The sequence below is a fragment of the Onychomys torridus genome, chromosome 1 (assembly GCF_903995425.1).
Source record: "Onychomys torridus chromosome 1, mOncTor1.1, whole genome shotgun sequence".
Lineage (NCBI taxonomy): Eukaryota > Metazoa > Chordata > Mammalia > Rodentia > Cricetidae > Onychomys > Onychomys torridus.
In genome coordinates, this window is record NC_050443.1 from 164865692 (window position 1) to 164878299 (window position 12608).

At 51.9% G+C, this 12608-nt stretch overlaps 1 protein-coding gene across 4 annotated transcripts; it reads right to left on the bottom strand.

Annotated features, from left to right (window-relative positions):
* Nucleotides 1-13: 13 nt before the first annotated feature.
* Nucleotides 14-12608, bottom strand: Cuedc2 (CUE domain containing 2). 4 transcript variants are annotated; one of them, XM_036171432.1, is made up of 9 exons: nucleotides 12528-12608; nucleotides 2272-2355; nucleotides 1358-1501; nucleotides 1207-1268; nucleotides 996-1069; nucleotides 732-914; nucleotides 540-601; nucleotides 398-458; nucleotides 14-313 (listed from the first exon to the last, which is right to left on the bottom strand). In XM_036171432.1, exons 1-9 carry the CDS (start codon nucleotides 12560-12562, stop codon nucleotides 167-169), a joined length of 852 nt encoding a protein of 283 aa, XP_036027325.1. In that variant the 5' UTR covers nucleotides 12563-12608; the 3' UTR covers nucleotides 14-166. The 4 variants fall into 4 exon arrangements, with proteins under 4 accessions (XP_036027325.1, XP_036027333.1, XP_036027312.1 ...); XM_036171440.1 differs by lacking the exon at nucleotides 12528-12608 and adding an exon at nucleotides 8998-9103; XM_036171419.1 differs by lacking the exon at nucleotides 12528-12608 and adding an exon at nucleotides 8998-9103 and having other exon boundaries at nucleotides 996-1123.

Consider the following 12608-nt stretch of genomic DNA (forward strand, 5'->3'; position numbering starts at 1 on the left):
ATGAACTTACACCTTCCTTGGACCACCACCTTTACTGTGTTCACAAACGCAGCTCCAAGAACAGATTAACACTAGAGCGAGGAAATAGAGACGGGACAGTGGGTGGGCGGGAGGGTTTCTGCATCCCTCTGGGTTCTGGAAGGCTCAGCAGAGTCCAGCCAGGGCCTCAGTGGAAGCGGTACTTTCTGGCTGGCTTGAGGTTGATGTATGTGGCCTTCATCTCCTCAGCCTCAGGGTTCCGTACATCTTTGAATCGCTCCCCTTTGGTGCTTACTACTTGGTTATCAATGTATCGGATCAGCTTCTTGGGGGCCTGTCAGGCAATCAGGCAATGAATGATGGAAACAGTGGTCAGTATCCCTCATTCCACACCCCCAACTGCATCCAAGCCTCTCACCTCCTTGGGAGCCATGGGCCGGTGGGTCTTCTGGTCCTCTGCACTATCCACCATCATGTACCTGCCAAAAACTGAAGCTCCTGCCACCTGGGAAGACCCTCCAGGGTCCAGCCCAGCCCAGCCCAGCCCAGCCCAGACTTACTTCTGAAGGATGAAGGACTTCAATTCATCCTTTTGGGGGCCTCTGAGGCGCTTGGGCAAGTCCTGCAGATATACGAGACCTATTCTAGGCCCAGTGGCAACAGTAGGGGAACAGATGAGGATGGGCAGGGGTGGGTGCTTAACAAGAAGGCATAAAGGAGCTGAGGTTACTTGGGGGGTGGGGGGAGGATACCTGATTTGAGCCATCCCAGCCTGGAGGCCCCTCTTCCTTGCCCTCTACCAGCATCTGCACTGCTTCTTCCAAGTCCCCCCGAGCTTTGGCCAACACCCACTGGGCCTGCTCCACAGAACAGGTAGGGAATACCTCCAAGAGTACATCTACTCCTGGCAGAGGTTCTTCCTCAGCACCAGCTGCCTGTGGGCACGGATGTTAACAGTAGGCCCCACTCCTTCCTTTCCTACCCCAAGGTTCCTCATGGGTCCCCCTTCTACCAACCTCATCTTGGGTGTCCCCAGTAGCAGCAGAAGACCTGGTCTCTTCTTTGAGCTTTTCAGGTTGCCTCGGGGTCTCTGGAAAAATGGGCACCTGACCTTGGACACAGGAGCTCTGTGGGTGCAGGTTCTCTTCAAGAGGCAGAGAGGGCATCGGATTTGCCAGGGCTTGGGGTGGGGTGGGAATCCTCCAAATGCCACATGCCCAAACTCACCTTTGTTCCTGGCATCACTCAGCTGCACTGAGAGCTTCTGCATCATGTCCCCTATTACGCCCCTGAAAGGGAAAGAAGGTGGTGAGGTGATCACCCTATCCCAACCCCAGCCAGCCAGCCCCACCTCCTTTCTGCCCCAGCCAGGCCCTACCTGGGGATGTGAGCAAAGCCAGGAACATAAGCCTCCATCATCTCTGTGAAGGCATCCATATCAAAGTTCTCCTCTGAGGGCCCTGAGGGGCCCAGGTCCTCCAGGACCCCAAGCACGTAGGAGAAGATGACCTCATCTAAGCCACTGTAGAAAAGAACAAGTATACTGGGTAGGACTCTGGATATTTCCAGCATCCCCACCTAATCTGACTTCAGTCCTCAGTTTCATGAGTGTCCATGGGTCAGCTCCATCCTTGAGGCCAGAGTATCTCCTTCCACCTCCTTGGCTTTGGTTTTCAAGTAGTCCAGTATAGATGACAGACACAGTATGAGAGAGAAGACCCTCTAAGCAAATAAAACTCAGCTCTCCCCAGGTGGGAGAGATGGCTCGGTATTTAAGAGCACTTACAGCTCTTTCGAGGACCCAAGTTCAGTTCCCAGCACCCACATGAAGTAGCTCACAACTCCCTATACTTCCAGCTCCCTGGTATCTGACACACTCTTCTGGCCTCATGGCACCCACACGCACACCCAGACATAAATAATCTTGAAAACATAAGCTGGGGTTGGAGAGATGGCTTAATGGTTAAGAGTGCCTGCTGTTCTCTTTGGTTGGTTGGTTGGTTTTAGTTTTCTGAGACAGGGTTTCTGTGTATGCCTGGCTGTCCTGGGACTCACTCTATAGACCAGACTGGCCTCGAACTCAGAGATCTCCCTGCCTCTGCCTGGGATTAAAGGCGTGTGCCACCACCACCCAGAGAGTGCTTAGTATTCTTGCCGAGGACCTGGTTCAGTTCCACCTCAGAACAAGGTTAAATACTTTGTAAACCACCTTTTCACTGGCCAGTGCCCAGAGTATTATCTGCAACACTCCCTCTGAACTTGGCCTGATCCTTCAGAAGGAGCAGCCCTTACCTGACATCCGCCTCTGGGAGGTGTGTCTGCACAAAAGCAAGGAGGGCTGAACTGACGATCCTCTCCAACTCCATGCTGTCTCTTCTAAAGGACACAAGACAGAATGGCCAGGTCTCTGGTCTGCTTCACCCACTGGGCCAGGGGGCAGCAGCCCCTCCTCTCCCTTCGGAGGTGGAACCAGCTATGGATGTTGCCTTCCCAGCTCCTGCAAACAGTCACTCCCTGGGCCACCCACTTCTACCTCCTCCAGCCCCAGACGGGACAGCACTGTCTCTAAAAGCCTTCCAAAGGGACTTGTACCCTCCCCCATCTCCTGTGGCAAGAAGAGTCACATGCTTCCTGGCTAAGGAATCTCATCACTGAAGGGGTTATTTGGCCCCCAACTCCACTCACAAGGGGCCCCATTGTCCAGCCTCATAAGGAAGACGGTCTCAGGACCAAGCACAGCCCTTCCCCCATCCATGATAGGCCACCCACCCTTTGTACAAAGGGACTTTTTTTTCTGGTTCTGGAGCCTATATAGAGGGGAAATCCTATGAGGATTCTCTCCTCTTGCCCAATGCCTGCCTTTCCAGCAGCCTGGTCCATGAAGACCTTTGTCTTCTTCCAGACCATGGAGCTCCATCCAGTCTGGTCTACCTCACCACTCCCTCCTCACCCGCTCTACCCCACGCCTTTGCTGTTTCTCGAACGTGCTGGCTGTCTTATCCTTTGGTAGGTCCTATAGTGCCTAGGAAGATGTTTGCATTCAGCAAGTGCTAGGTAAATACTTTCCGGCTTAATTCATCTACAGGCTTTTTAAAAAGATTTATTAGCTGGGTGGTGGTGGTGCCTTTAATCCCAGCAGAGGCAGAGGCAGAGGCAGAGGCAGAGGCAGGTAGATCTCTGTGAATTCGAGGCCAGCCTGGGCTACAGAGCGAATTCTAGGACAGCCAGAGCTACACAGAGAAACCCTGTCTCAGGGGGAAAAAAAAAAAGGGATTTTATAATTTTTTTTCTGTGCATGAGTGGCATCAGTGTTTGCCTGCATGCATGTATAGGCATAAAGGTACACGCCTGGTGCTCAGGGAGGTCAGAAGAGGGCTCCAGATCTGCTAGAACTGGAGTTACAGGCCACCACGTGGGTGCTGGGAACTGAACCTATGTCCATTGCAAAGCAACAAGTGCTCTTTACTGCCCAGCCAGATCTCCAGCCCTCATTTCCACGCTTTTGACTCCCCCAAACTCTCTTTTGGAATCAGGAATGCACAGATGGCAAGAATGGCTCAAGACTCAGGGAACCAAATGTCAGCCAATCCTCTCATTTGGAACTTCAGAATCCAAGTACCTCAAACTCACATCCTCCTCACATCCCCTGCAAATGCATCCCACTCACTCAGCCACCTTGTCTGAAAATTGGGACTACCCTTGATTTTGCCCTCTCTCACCCTTCTCTGGACCCAAACAATCAAACCAAGTCTGTAGTGGGTAGCCATTCCAGCTTTGATCTGGAGGTTCCAACCCCCATTGAGGCTTCGGTAACTGTCACACCTACAAGGCAGGGCCTGAGAGAGGACGCTGAAGACCCAGTACCTGGATGCACCGGCTCTCTTGGTTCCAGGACCTTGGACGCTGGAAGTGGACGGAGCAGAGTTCTCCAGAGAACACCGCTGGACTGTGCCACACTTTTCCCAGACTCTGTAAACTATCCCTTCACTTGTAAGTTATCCCATAAAATGAACCTCCCTTTTAACTACGTGGAGTCGCCTTAATAATTTCACCAATATGCTGGGCGGTAGTGGACCACGCCTTTAATCCCAGCACTCGGGAGGCAGAGGCAGGCGTATCTCTGTGAGTTCAAGGCCAGCCTGAGCTACCAAGTGAGTTCCAGGAAAGGCACAAAGCTACACAGGGAAACCCTGTCTCGAAAAACCATAATAATAATAATAATAATAATAATAATAATAATAATTTCACCAATACAAGTCTTATTGAATATACCATATTTTCCCTACTTTCTCAGGCTAAGGTTACCTGTTACTTTTTAGGTTTTAGTTTACCAAGGTTGAACCATATAACGCCCCCAATTTAATCTTGAACACTTCATGTACAGTTTTGCTCAGTATTTGCCAGCAGCCATGTCTCCTGAGTCCCCAGCCTCTGGTGTTCTCCTTTCTCAGGTACGTCTTCCTTGGTCCCTGCCTCTGTCCCCTTCTGCTGCCCTCTGACTCAAGGTCCCTACCCTCCTTCTCTACTGCCTCCTCCCTGCAGTGGCTCATCTGGGCCCATCCTCATGTACCAATTCCCAAATGTTCAGTCCTCTGTACAGCCTCTGAGCTACCATCCGGTACCTCTCCCTCACTGACACCACCGTATAAACGCTTACAGCATGTCCCAAAGTACCATCCTTTCAAGTATTTTCCTCCTCCAGGACTATCCTCCCCAACTGAGTATCCAGACACAGCTACCTAAGTCTGGGAATTCACCATGACACTCCTGTACCCCATGCTTCCCAAATCCTGACTAGTCTTTTTTTTTTCCCTAGACAGGGTTTCTCTGTGTAGTTTTGGAGCCTGTCCTGGATCTCGCTCTGTAGACCAGGCTGGCCTTGAACTCACAGAGATCCACCTGGCTCTGCCTCCCAAGTGCTGGGATTAAAGGCGTGCACCACCAGTGCCCGGCAAATCCTGACTATTCTTGAACACGTCTACTTGTGTGTGGAGTGTGGGTGCATGGGTGGTCTTGCTACCGCAGTGTTTGTGGAGCCAGAGCCTGACATCAGCTGTCAACTTCCATTGCTTCTCTACCCTTTCATTTGTCTGTTTAAAATATGAGGAGCCGGGCGGTGGTGGCACACGCCTGTAATCCCAGCACTCGGGAGGCAGAGGCAGGTGGATCTCTGTGAGTTCGAGGCCAGCCTGGTCTACAGAGCTAGTCCAGGACAGGCTCCAAAGCTATAGAGAAACCCTGTCTCGAAAAACCAAAAAAAAAAAAAAAGAAAAGAAAAGAAAAAGAAAAGAGTGTCTCCTATTCCTGGCTGTCCTGGAACTCTATGCAGACCACAATGGTCTTGAACTCACAGATCCTCCTGCCTCTGCCTCCCGAGTGCTGGGATTAAAGGCATATGCTTTGTTTTTTGAGATAAGAACTCTTGATGAACTAGAGCTTTTGGCTTCTCTGGTTGGCCATGGCACTCCTGTCTTGAACCCCAGTGCTGGAGTCACAGCTTTACGCCACCACAGCTGCTGTGTGTGTGTTTGCAGCAGCGTTTCTCTATTTAGTCCTGGCTGTCCTGGAATTTACTACGTAGACCAGTACGGCTTTGAACTCACAGTGATCCTCCTGCCTCTGTTTGGGGTGACAGGCAGGCACTATTGCGCCTAGCTATACCTGTTTTTATGTTTTGTTTGTTTTGCTTTGGTCTCAGGTCCTCATGCTCGGCCAGCACACATTTTCCCCCAGTGAGGCATCTCCCTGGCCCACACCCCACTTCTCCCCTTGGCCTCCACGTGGCACTACTGCCCCAGGAGCTTCCTACACGTCTCCCCCCAGCAACCCCTTCTCCCCATCACAGCTGTATGATCTACTTAAAATCCAGTTGTGGGGGCTGGAGAGGTGATTCAGTGGTTAAAGTACTGACTGCTTTATCAGAGTACCAGAGTTTGTATGTCAGCACCCACACAAGGAGGCACCCACAGGATCTGACATCCCTTTCCGGCCTACACACACACAAATAAATCTTTTTAAAAAAAATGCTGACGTGGAGGCACACACCTTTAATCCCAGCACTCAGCAAGCAGAGGCAGGTGGATCTCTGTGAACTGAGGCCAGCCTGGTCTACAGAGTGAGTTCCAGGCCAGTTAGTGCTATATAGTGAGATCCTGTCTCAAAAACAAACAAATAAATAAATATCAAACTTAACAGTGACTTCTATTATCTTTCCAGAAAGTCCAGGGCTTTTCGTGGCCTTTGATTTAGGGCCTGTCCCCACCTATTTTTCTCCAGCTTGTCACTCCTCTCGATCCTGGCTTGCTTTCAGTTTGTCAACATCAAGTCCAGGCCTTTTAGAACTCGTCTACTCACCCCTACCTAAGACCCCCCTCCTTACAGAGTGCACGTAGTCTACTCACCCCTACCTAAGACCCTCCTCCTTACAGAGTGCACGTTTGTTTCCTTGTTTAGCAGGACTTTTCACAGATATAACAAATGCAGTATTTGGACAGTGCTTAATGTTTCTTCTAGTTGTTTCATGAAGGCAAAGAGGACTCTCCTGTTTCTCTCTTCCCTTCCACATCGCTCCATCCAGCCTGGTTTATTCACCAGTGTGCACTCAACACCCGTGAGAACTAGGACTCAGAGAATCAACTGCCCCCTCTGCACAGGCGATGAGTAAAACCCACCCAGTGACTCAGACCCAGAATGGATCTGCCAGGGTCACCCGAGTGAACTGCAGTAGTTGGATCGAAGTTCAAGGCTGGGGGTGTAGCTCAGTGGTAAAGCGTTGGTATGTGTGGGGCCCTCAGTTGGATTCCCAGCAATTCCCCAGTGTCAATTTAGGGAGAACTCTGGGGATGAGGGTTATCAAGACTTCCACATGGGTGGGACTAGTTACTTGGTCACTTCAGTGATAAGACAGAGTGGCCAAGACAGCACACAAGTAAATTTGGAAAGGAGGGCTGAGTAACTCCAGTCTCTCAAGGGAGATGACCACCCTCTGCCCTTAGCTATAGGCCACAGTGCAGGACAGAACACCTTAGCCCAGACATCCTAGCCCACATCATGCAACTCCCCTGAAAGGGTAGCCCCTCCAGAGACCTACCCCTGACTCTTGACAGTGGCCTGGGACAATCTGCAGGGAAAAAGACAGTTGGCTGCTGTATAAAAGCCCAGTTTCTAGGGAAGCTTTTTCAGGGGTATATGTGTTACCTCTGGGTTTCTAACCAAGGTGTAGGGGCTGCAGAGTTGTTACTGGGAAATTCCTCAAGGTCTTCAAAGGAAAAGACTTCCTCCTTCGAGGTTCTGTGGCTGGCTGTTCTGCTAAGGGACCATCATCTCTCCTCCTGCTTTTGGACTGACCAAACATGGTTCAGATTTCAAAACTTGCCACATCTCTCTTCCCACCCTTCCCTCTCCTCCCTGCTTTCCCTGACATCCTTCCTGCTTGGAAGCACCTGCTATCTCCTCCCCATAGTTCCTGAGCTGGGGAGACCTGAATGACTAAATTGGCTTCCCAAGTCAACCTGAGGTCACCCCAGGATTTCCATGAGATTTTTCTAGTTCCAGATACAACCCAGGGAACCTATTACTTCTTGAACAGAGATCACTGTTTAGTGGTACCTATGAAATGTGACAATCATTGTGTCTCGAGTCCTGCTGAGGCACCTCTGATGGGCCAATGGCTAAGAGCAATGGTTGTTCTTGCAGAAGACCTAAGTTCCATTCCCAGCACCTCACAGCTCACAACTGTCCATAACTGCAGTCCCCAAGGAAACAACACTCTGTTTTGACCTCTGAGGGTACCAGGCATGCACATAGTACACAGACATACATACAAGCAAGATGGTAATATATAGGAAATTAAATAAATGGAGAAACATTGAAAAGCCACCTGTACGGATGGTTAAAAACAGTGTCTACTGACTGCATGTGAAGCATGCAGTATTCTGTATTAACTTCCTAATCTTCATAACAGCCTTAAAAATGTGGATAATACTATTATGCCCATTACCTGAAAGGAAATGAAGGCACTGAAAATTTGAGGAACTTTCCCAAGGTCACAGGGTAGGTTAACGGCAGATTCAGACACATGCAGCCTGGCTTTAGAAACTTCTCTATTACTACACCACCTCTCATGATGCCAGAGGTGTGGCCCAGACCTACATGGGCCTCTCCTGCCTCCCAAGCAGTCTTACCTACATCAGAATCTTTGCTTGCCCCCTTCTCCCTGCTCAAAACATCTTTCCCTCTGCCTCTGCAAACACCATTCTGCAGGGCTCATTTTCTCTGTATAGCCAACTAACTCAGCTACCCATCCTCGATGCCCTGGGATGGCTTGAGAGACTCCCAGAGGACTAGATATTGGCCTGCACCTTTCAGACACTCTATTAGAGGATGCGGGGTTAGAGGACCCTCTGGGCAACTTAGACTAGGGTAAGGAGAGCCATGCTGCTCCCTCGGAGTGGAGCCACTACACGGGGCTGAGAGCAGGCCACGTGAACGGAATTCCTGGGAAGGAACCCTAGGAGCTAAGGGAGCTGCAGGGGTCTAGCCCAAAGGTCTTCACTACTTCTCCCAGGCCCTTTTATAGAGTAATGATGCAGCATAATGAAAGCCCTGGAAAATACTATTTCACCCTGATCCCCACGTCAGGTCTTAGAGGTACCAAGGACATTGTGGGAACAAGGGATCCCACCATCTAAAGTCAGGCAGTTGCACAAACCCTGAGAGGTGAGGCACAGGAAGTGGGATCTCATTGATGGCCGACCCTTGAAGCAAGAGCTTTTAATAACTGTTAGCAGGGCACCGATAAGCGTCCAGAATAGGGGGCCTGAGGACCCAGGGATTCAGTAGCCTCCTTGAGTCACATGACGAGATAGGCCTGAACAAGCTAGATGGTCCTGATACAGGCCACGGGGACAATTAGAGAAAGGGGTCCGGCCGACCCCTCCCGAACGCTAGGAGGGGTACCCTGTGTCAATGCTCTGCGCGACCTCCTAGCCCTAGACCCGGGGCTGGAGGGGAAATCACCTGCTCCGTTAGGCGCCGCCGGCGACTTGTCCCGCGCGCGATGCAGTTCTTATCCCTTAGCCCCGCCAACGAGATCAAAGGCGGGGCCCAGAGCTGATCCTTTTTGGAAGACGCTGTGGTGGCCATTTTTGAGAAGGGCAATTTGCCCATACCAGGGCGGGGCTGCTTTCCCCATTCTCGTTGTCCTAGCGTTTCGGGCCGGCTCCCCGGCGGCCATTTTTGTTTTGGGTAGGAGGCATGACTGACATGTTCTCTTTTGTCCGCTAGAGGTCCCGAACCTTTCGGTATTTATTCCTGAGAGAACCCAGGCTTTCCCTGCCCGCTTTATTTCCTCGCCCTCGGGACCCTCACCTGAAAATCCTATGGATCCCCTTTCTTCTTCCTGTGTCTCCCGCCTTTCTTCAATCTCCGCGGCTCCCCGACTGGATGCGGTGTCTCCTATTTCAAGATCTAGTGATCTCCCCCAAGTCCCCAAACGCTTCATGTCACTCGGTCAGCTCTTGGGGCCCGAATTCCAGGACCTTATGTACCCCTCCTCTTTGCCCCTTATTCATGTCTCCCCAAGAGTCAGGTGGCTCACGGGGTCTTCGGATGAGCATTAAAGGCTGGGAGTGAGGATAGACCTGAACCCAGATCCAAGATGGCTTGCGACCTCCCCCACAGCCAGTGCCCTCTTGCCTACACTGGCTAATAATCCAAAAGAGACAGACAGCTACACACCGGGGCCTAGTACGTCAGGCCTCCGCTTCTGCTTCTGCTCCTGCTACCTCTGCTTCCCCAGTGCCCTGTGGGGAAGCCCACAAGCATGCCTTCTTTGGAAACGGGTGCCAAGAACCACTTTCAGTGGTCGACCGGCCCATCCCAGTCTGCAAGGAGGAGCCTCCTGTCAGTGCCAATAGGGTGCCAGGGCCCCAGGAGCTGTTGCTAGCCTCTAGAAACTCGGTCCCGGAGAGAAAGTCCCAGCCCTTCCCCTAGACACTGAAGTAGTGCCAAGATGCGAGAAAAGAGGTTCCTGCCTTCCCTTCCTTCCCTGTCCCTCACCACGGGCTCCCTCCTCCCCGGAGGGTGGGTGGCTGCTGAGAAGGGGGAGGAAAGCCAGAGGGGGAGGACACTTGGCTTCTCCTGTAAAGGCGCTGCCGCTGCCAGCCTGGCGCTGCTGGGGTTAATAAGAGGTGGGTGACAGCCACTTTGAACTCTAGCCAAGCGCGCCTCTAAAGGGACCGATGGTCTCCCCCATGAGCCCTAGGCCCCTGCCAGCCCTACCCTTTGGGCCCCCTTCCTCCCCGCCTTTACCCATTGCACAATACTGATGACTGTTCATTTCGTACCACCCCCATTCCCAGAACTTACAGGTTTCCTCAGCAGGGCTGCCTCGAATTCTGACTCAAGACCCCTGCAGCCACCCCAAGGCTGTGCCTTCCTCTCCTCAACTCCCGATTCTTCTTGCTTGATTGGCTATCGGGTATAGCTACACAGCAAGAAGAGCACCCTGAATTCTCAGGGAAGAATTGAGCCAAAGCTTTCTAGGGGAGTCCCTCTATTCCTGACTCAGACTCTGCGCAGACTGGGTCAGGTTCTGTGGCCCCCCGACAGAAGGCTGGGCAGAGGGAAGGACTACCTCAGACGAAATGTCAGGTGGCATTTCCATGAATCTCTAGGTCAGTGATTCCCAACCTTCCTAATGCTGCCACCCTTCAATACAGTTCCCCATGTTGTGGTGGCCCCAACCATAACATTATGTCATTACTACTTCATTGCTGTACCTTTGCTACTGTTATGACTTGGAATGTAAATATCTGTGTTTTCCAATGGTCTTAGGCAACCCTTGAGAGGGTCAGGACCCACAGGTCGAGAACTTCCAATCTAGATGCCCATCTGCTAGAGATTCCACAGCTAACCGGACCTTGCCCATAGTTCCTGGTTTTATGTCCTCTAAGTTCTTACTTTCCCTTCCCCAAGATGGGAGCCAACTCCACCAGAGTGCTGCCACAGGGGGTGGGGAGTCCATGTGTTGCCTCCTCTCTCCTATTCCCTAAGATGTAGGGTACGGGGCCTCCTTGGTTGACAGAAAAGACTAGGAGCCTATGCTATATACGATGCTTGTAATTGCCCAGGCCCCTGCCGCAGAACCAGGAATCAGGTTTGAGTTCAGCATCAGGGCAAGAGGTTCCTGGCATCAAGACCGGCAAAAGAACCAGAAGGCTGGTCTCCCGGAGTGGGAGGAGCGGTCACGCGCTGAAATGAGGAAGGGACACTTGGAAGGATGGGTTGGAGCAGGGCTGTCCCTGGCTCTGGCTTGAGGTCAGAAAGGGCTCTCTGGGCAGCAGACAGCATGCCTGGCCCTCCCACACCTTCCTCCTTTCTCAGAAGAGCCTGCGTGGGGTGGGTGGGGCTCTGGGGCAGGGCGAGGACCTACTTAGGGAGCGCCACACAGCTGGTTATTGCAGATCCAGCCCCAGGGATGCCAGAGAAGAGGCTCTGCGGGTAAGTGCTGCTCCTTTCCCTCGATTCAGCGGGGCTGTGGGACGGTGACTCCTGAGTCTGCTGGTTTGACTTTCCTCTCCAGGGACGTGAGGATAGCACCCAGCTGTCATCTAACTCTCCCGAAATTGAAATACATTTCAGGGAAGCCTTCCTCCTCCACTCAGCTATCCCAAACACTCAAGACCTTCATTCAAGTGGGCGATTTTTCTGGAGCGAATCCTCCTGAGTGGCTGTCTTAGAGACCCCCTTAGCTGAGGAAGCTGCTTTAACTACAGACGATGCCCTTGTCAGATTCAAATTTTGGCTTTTTCCCCTGACTCTCACCCTTCTCGCCCCTATACCCACCCACCAAGAACACATCTGGGCCGGTGATAAAAGGACCCGTGGCAATATCAAGACCTGCCATACTCTGAGCCACTCCCTCACACTTGACTCCAGTTCTGGTCCATTTCTCTAGCTGTGGGACCCAAGCTCAGCACCCCACCACTGATGAGGGGGTAGGAAGTATTCTGAGATCCCAGGCTACATCCTGGATCTCAAATTGTCCATGTTGGGATTGGGGGAACATTTACAGAAAAGGACCAGTGACATGGCTCCAGGTACTTACCACAAAACCTGGTGCTCCTGAAACCCACATGGTGGAATGGAAAACCCACCCAACCTCACATGCCCTGTGCGCGCCCGCGCACACACACACACACTAAATGTTAAAAATAATTCACAGAAGGGAGCTTTGGAGGGCAGCATCCGGGCTGCGAGAACATTGGCCACCTGGCTCTGAGAACTGAATGCCATAGGCTGTGAGCTCTAGCAAATGCCCTAGGGACTCAGTTCTGGTGCCCGGCTGTGCTATTCCATCAATACCAAAGCTATGTGGGAAACCAGCAGGTGCCCCTAGAGGCTCCTTGGCCGAACCCTTTAATCACACTGACTTGGGTTACTCTTCTACTGAAAGGCTTCAGTAGCTTCCCAACTGAATCGCTGCCGCCGCCCACCCTCCCCCCACAGGATACCTATATAGCCAAGGATAACCTTGAACTACTAACCTTCCTGCCTCTACCTTCCAAGTGTTTGCAGACATGCTCCATTCTATCTGGCCTCTATCTGTTTGCTGTCAGTGTTCCCAA

What these genes read in the sequence shown, in the direction of transcription:
- Cuedc2 (XM_036171419.1), bottom strand. Translation starts at nt 2,345, where the DNA reads ATGGAGTTGGAGAGGATCGTCAGTTCAGCCCTCCTTGCTTTTGTGCAG. An exon ending in GAGTGATGCCAGGAACAAAG is followed by an intron (nt 1,124 to 1,206) that starts GTGAGTTTGGGC and finishes TGCCTCTTGAAG; the next exon opens with AGAACCTGCACCCACAGAGC. An exon ending in AAGTCCTTCATCCTTCAGAA is followed by an intron (nt 459 to 539) that starts GTAAGTCTGGGC and finishes AGTTTTTGGCAG; the next exon opens with GTACATGATGGTGGATAGTG.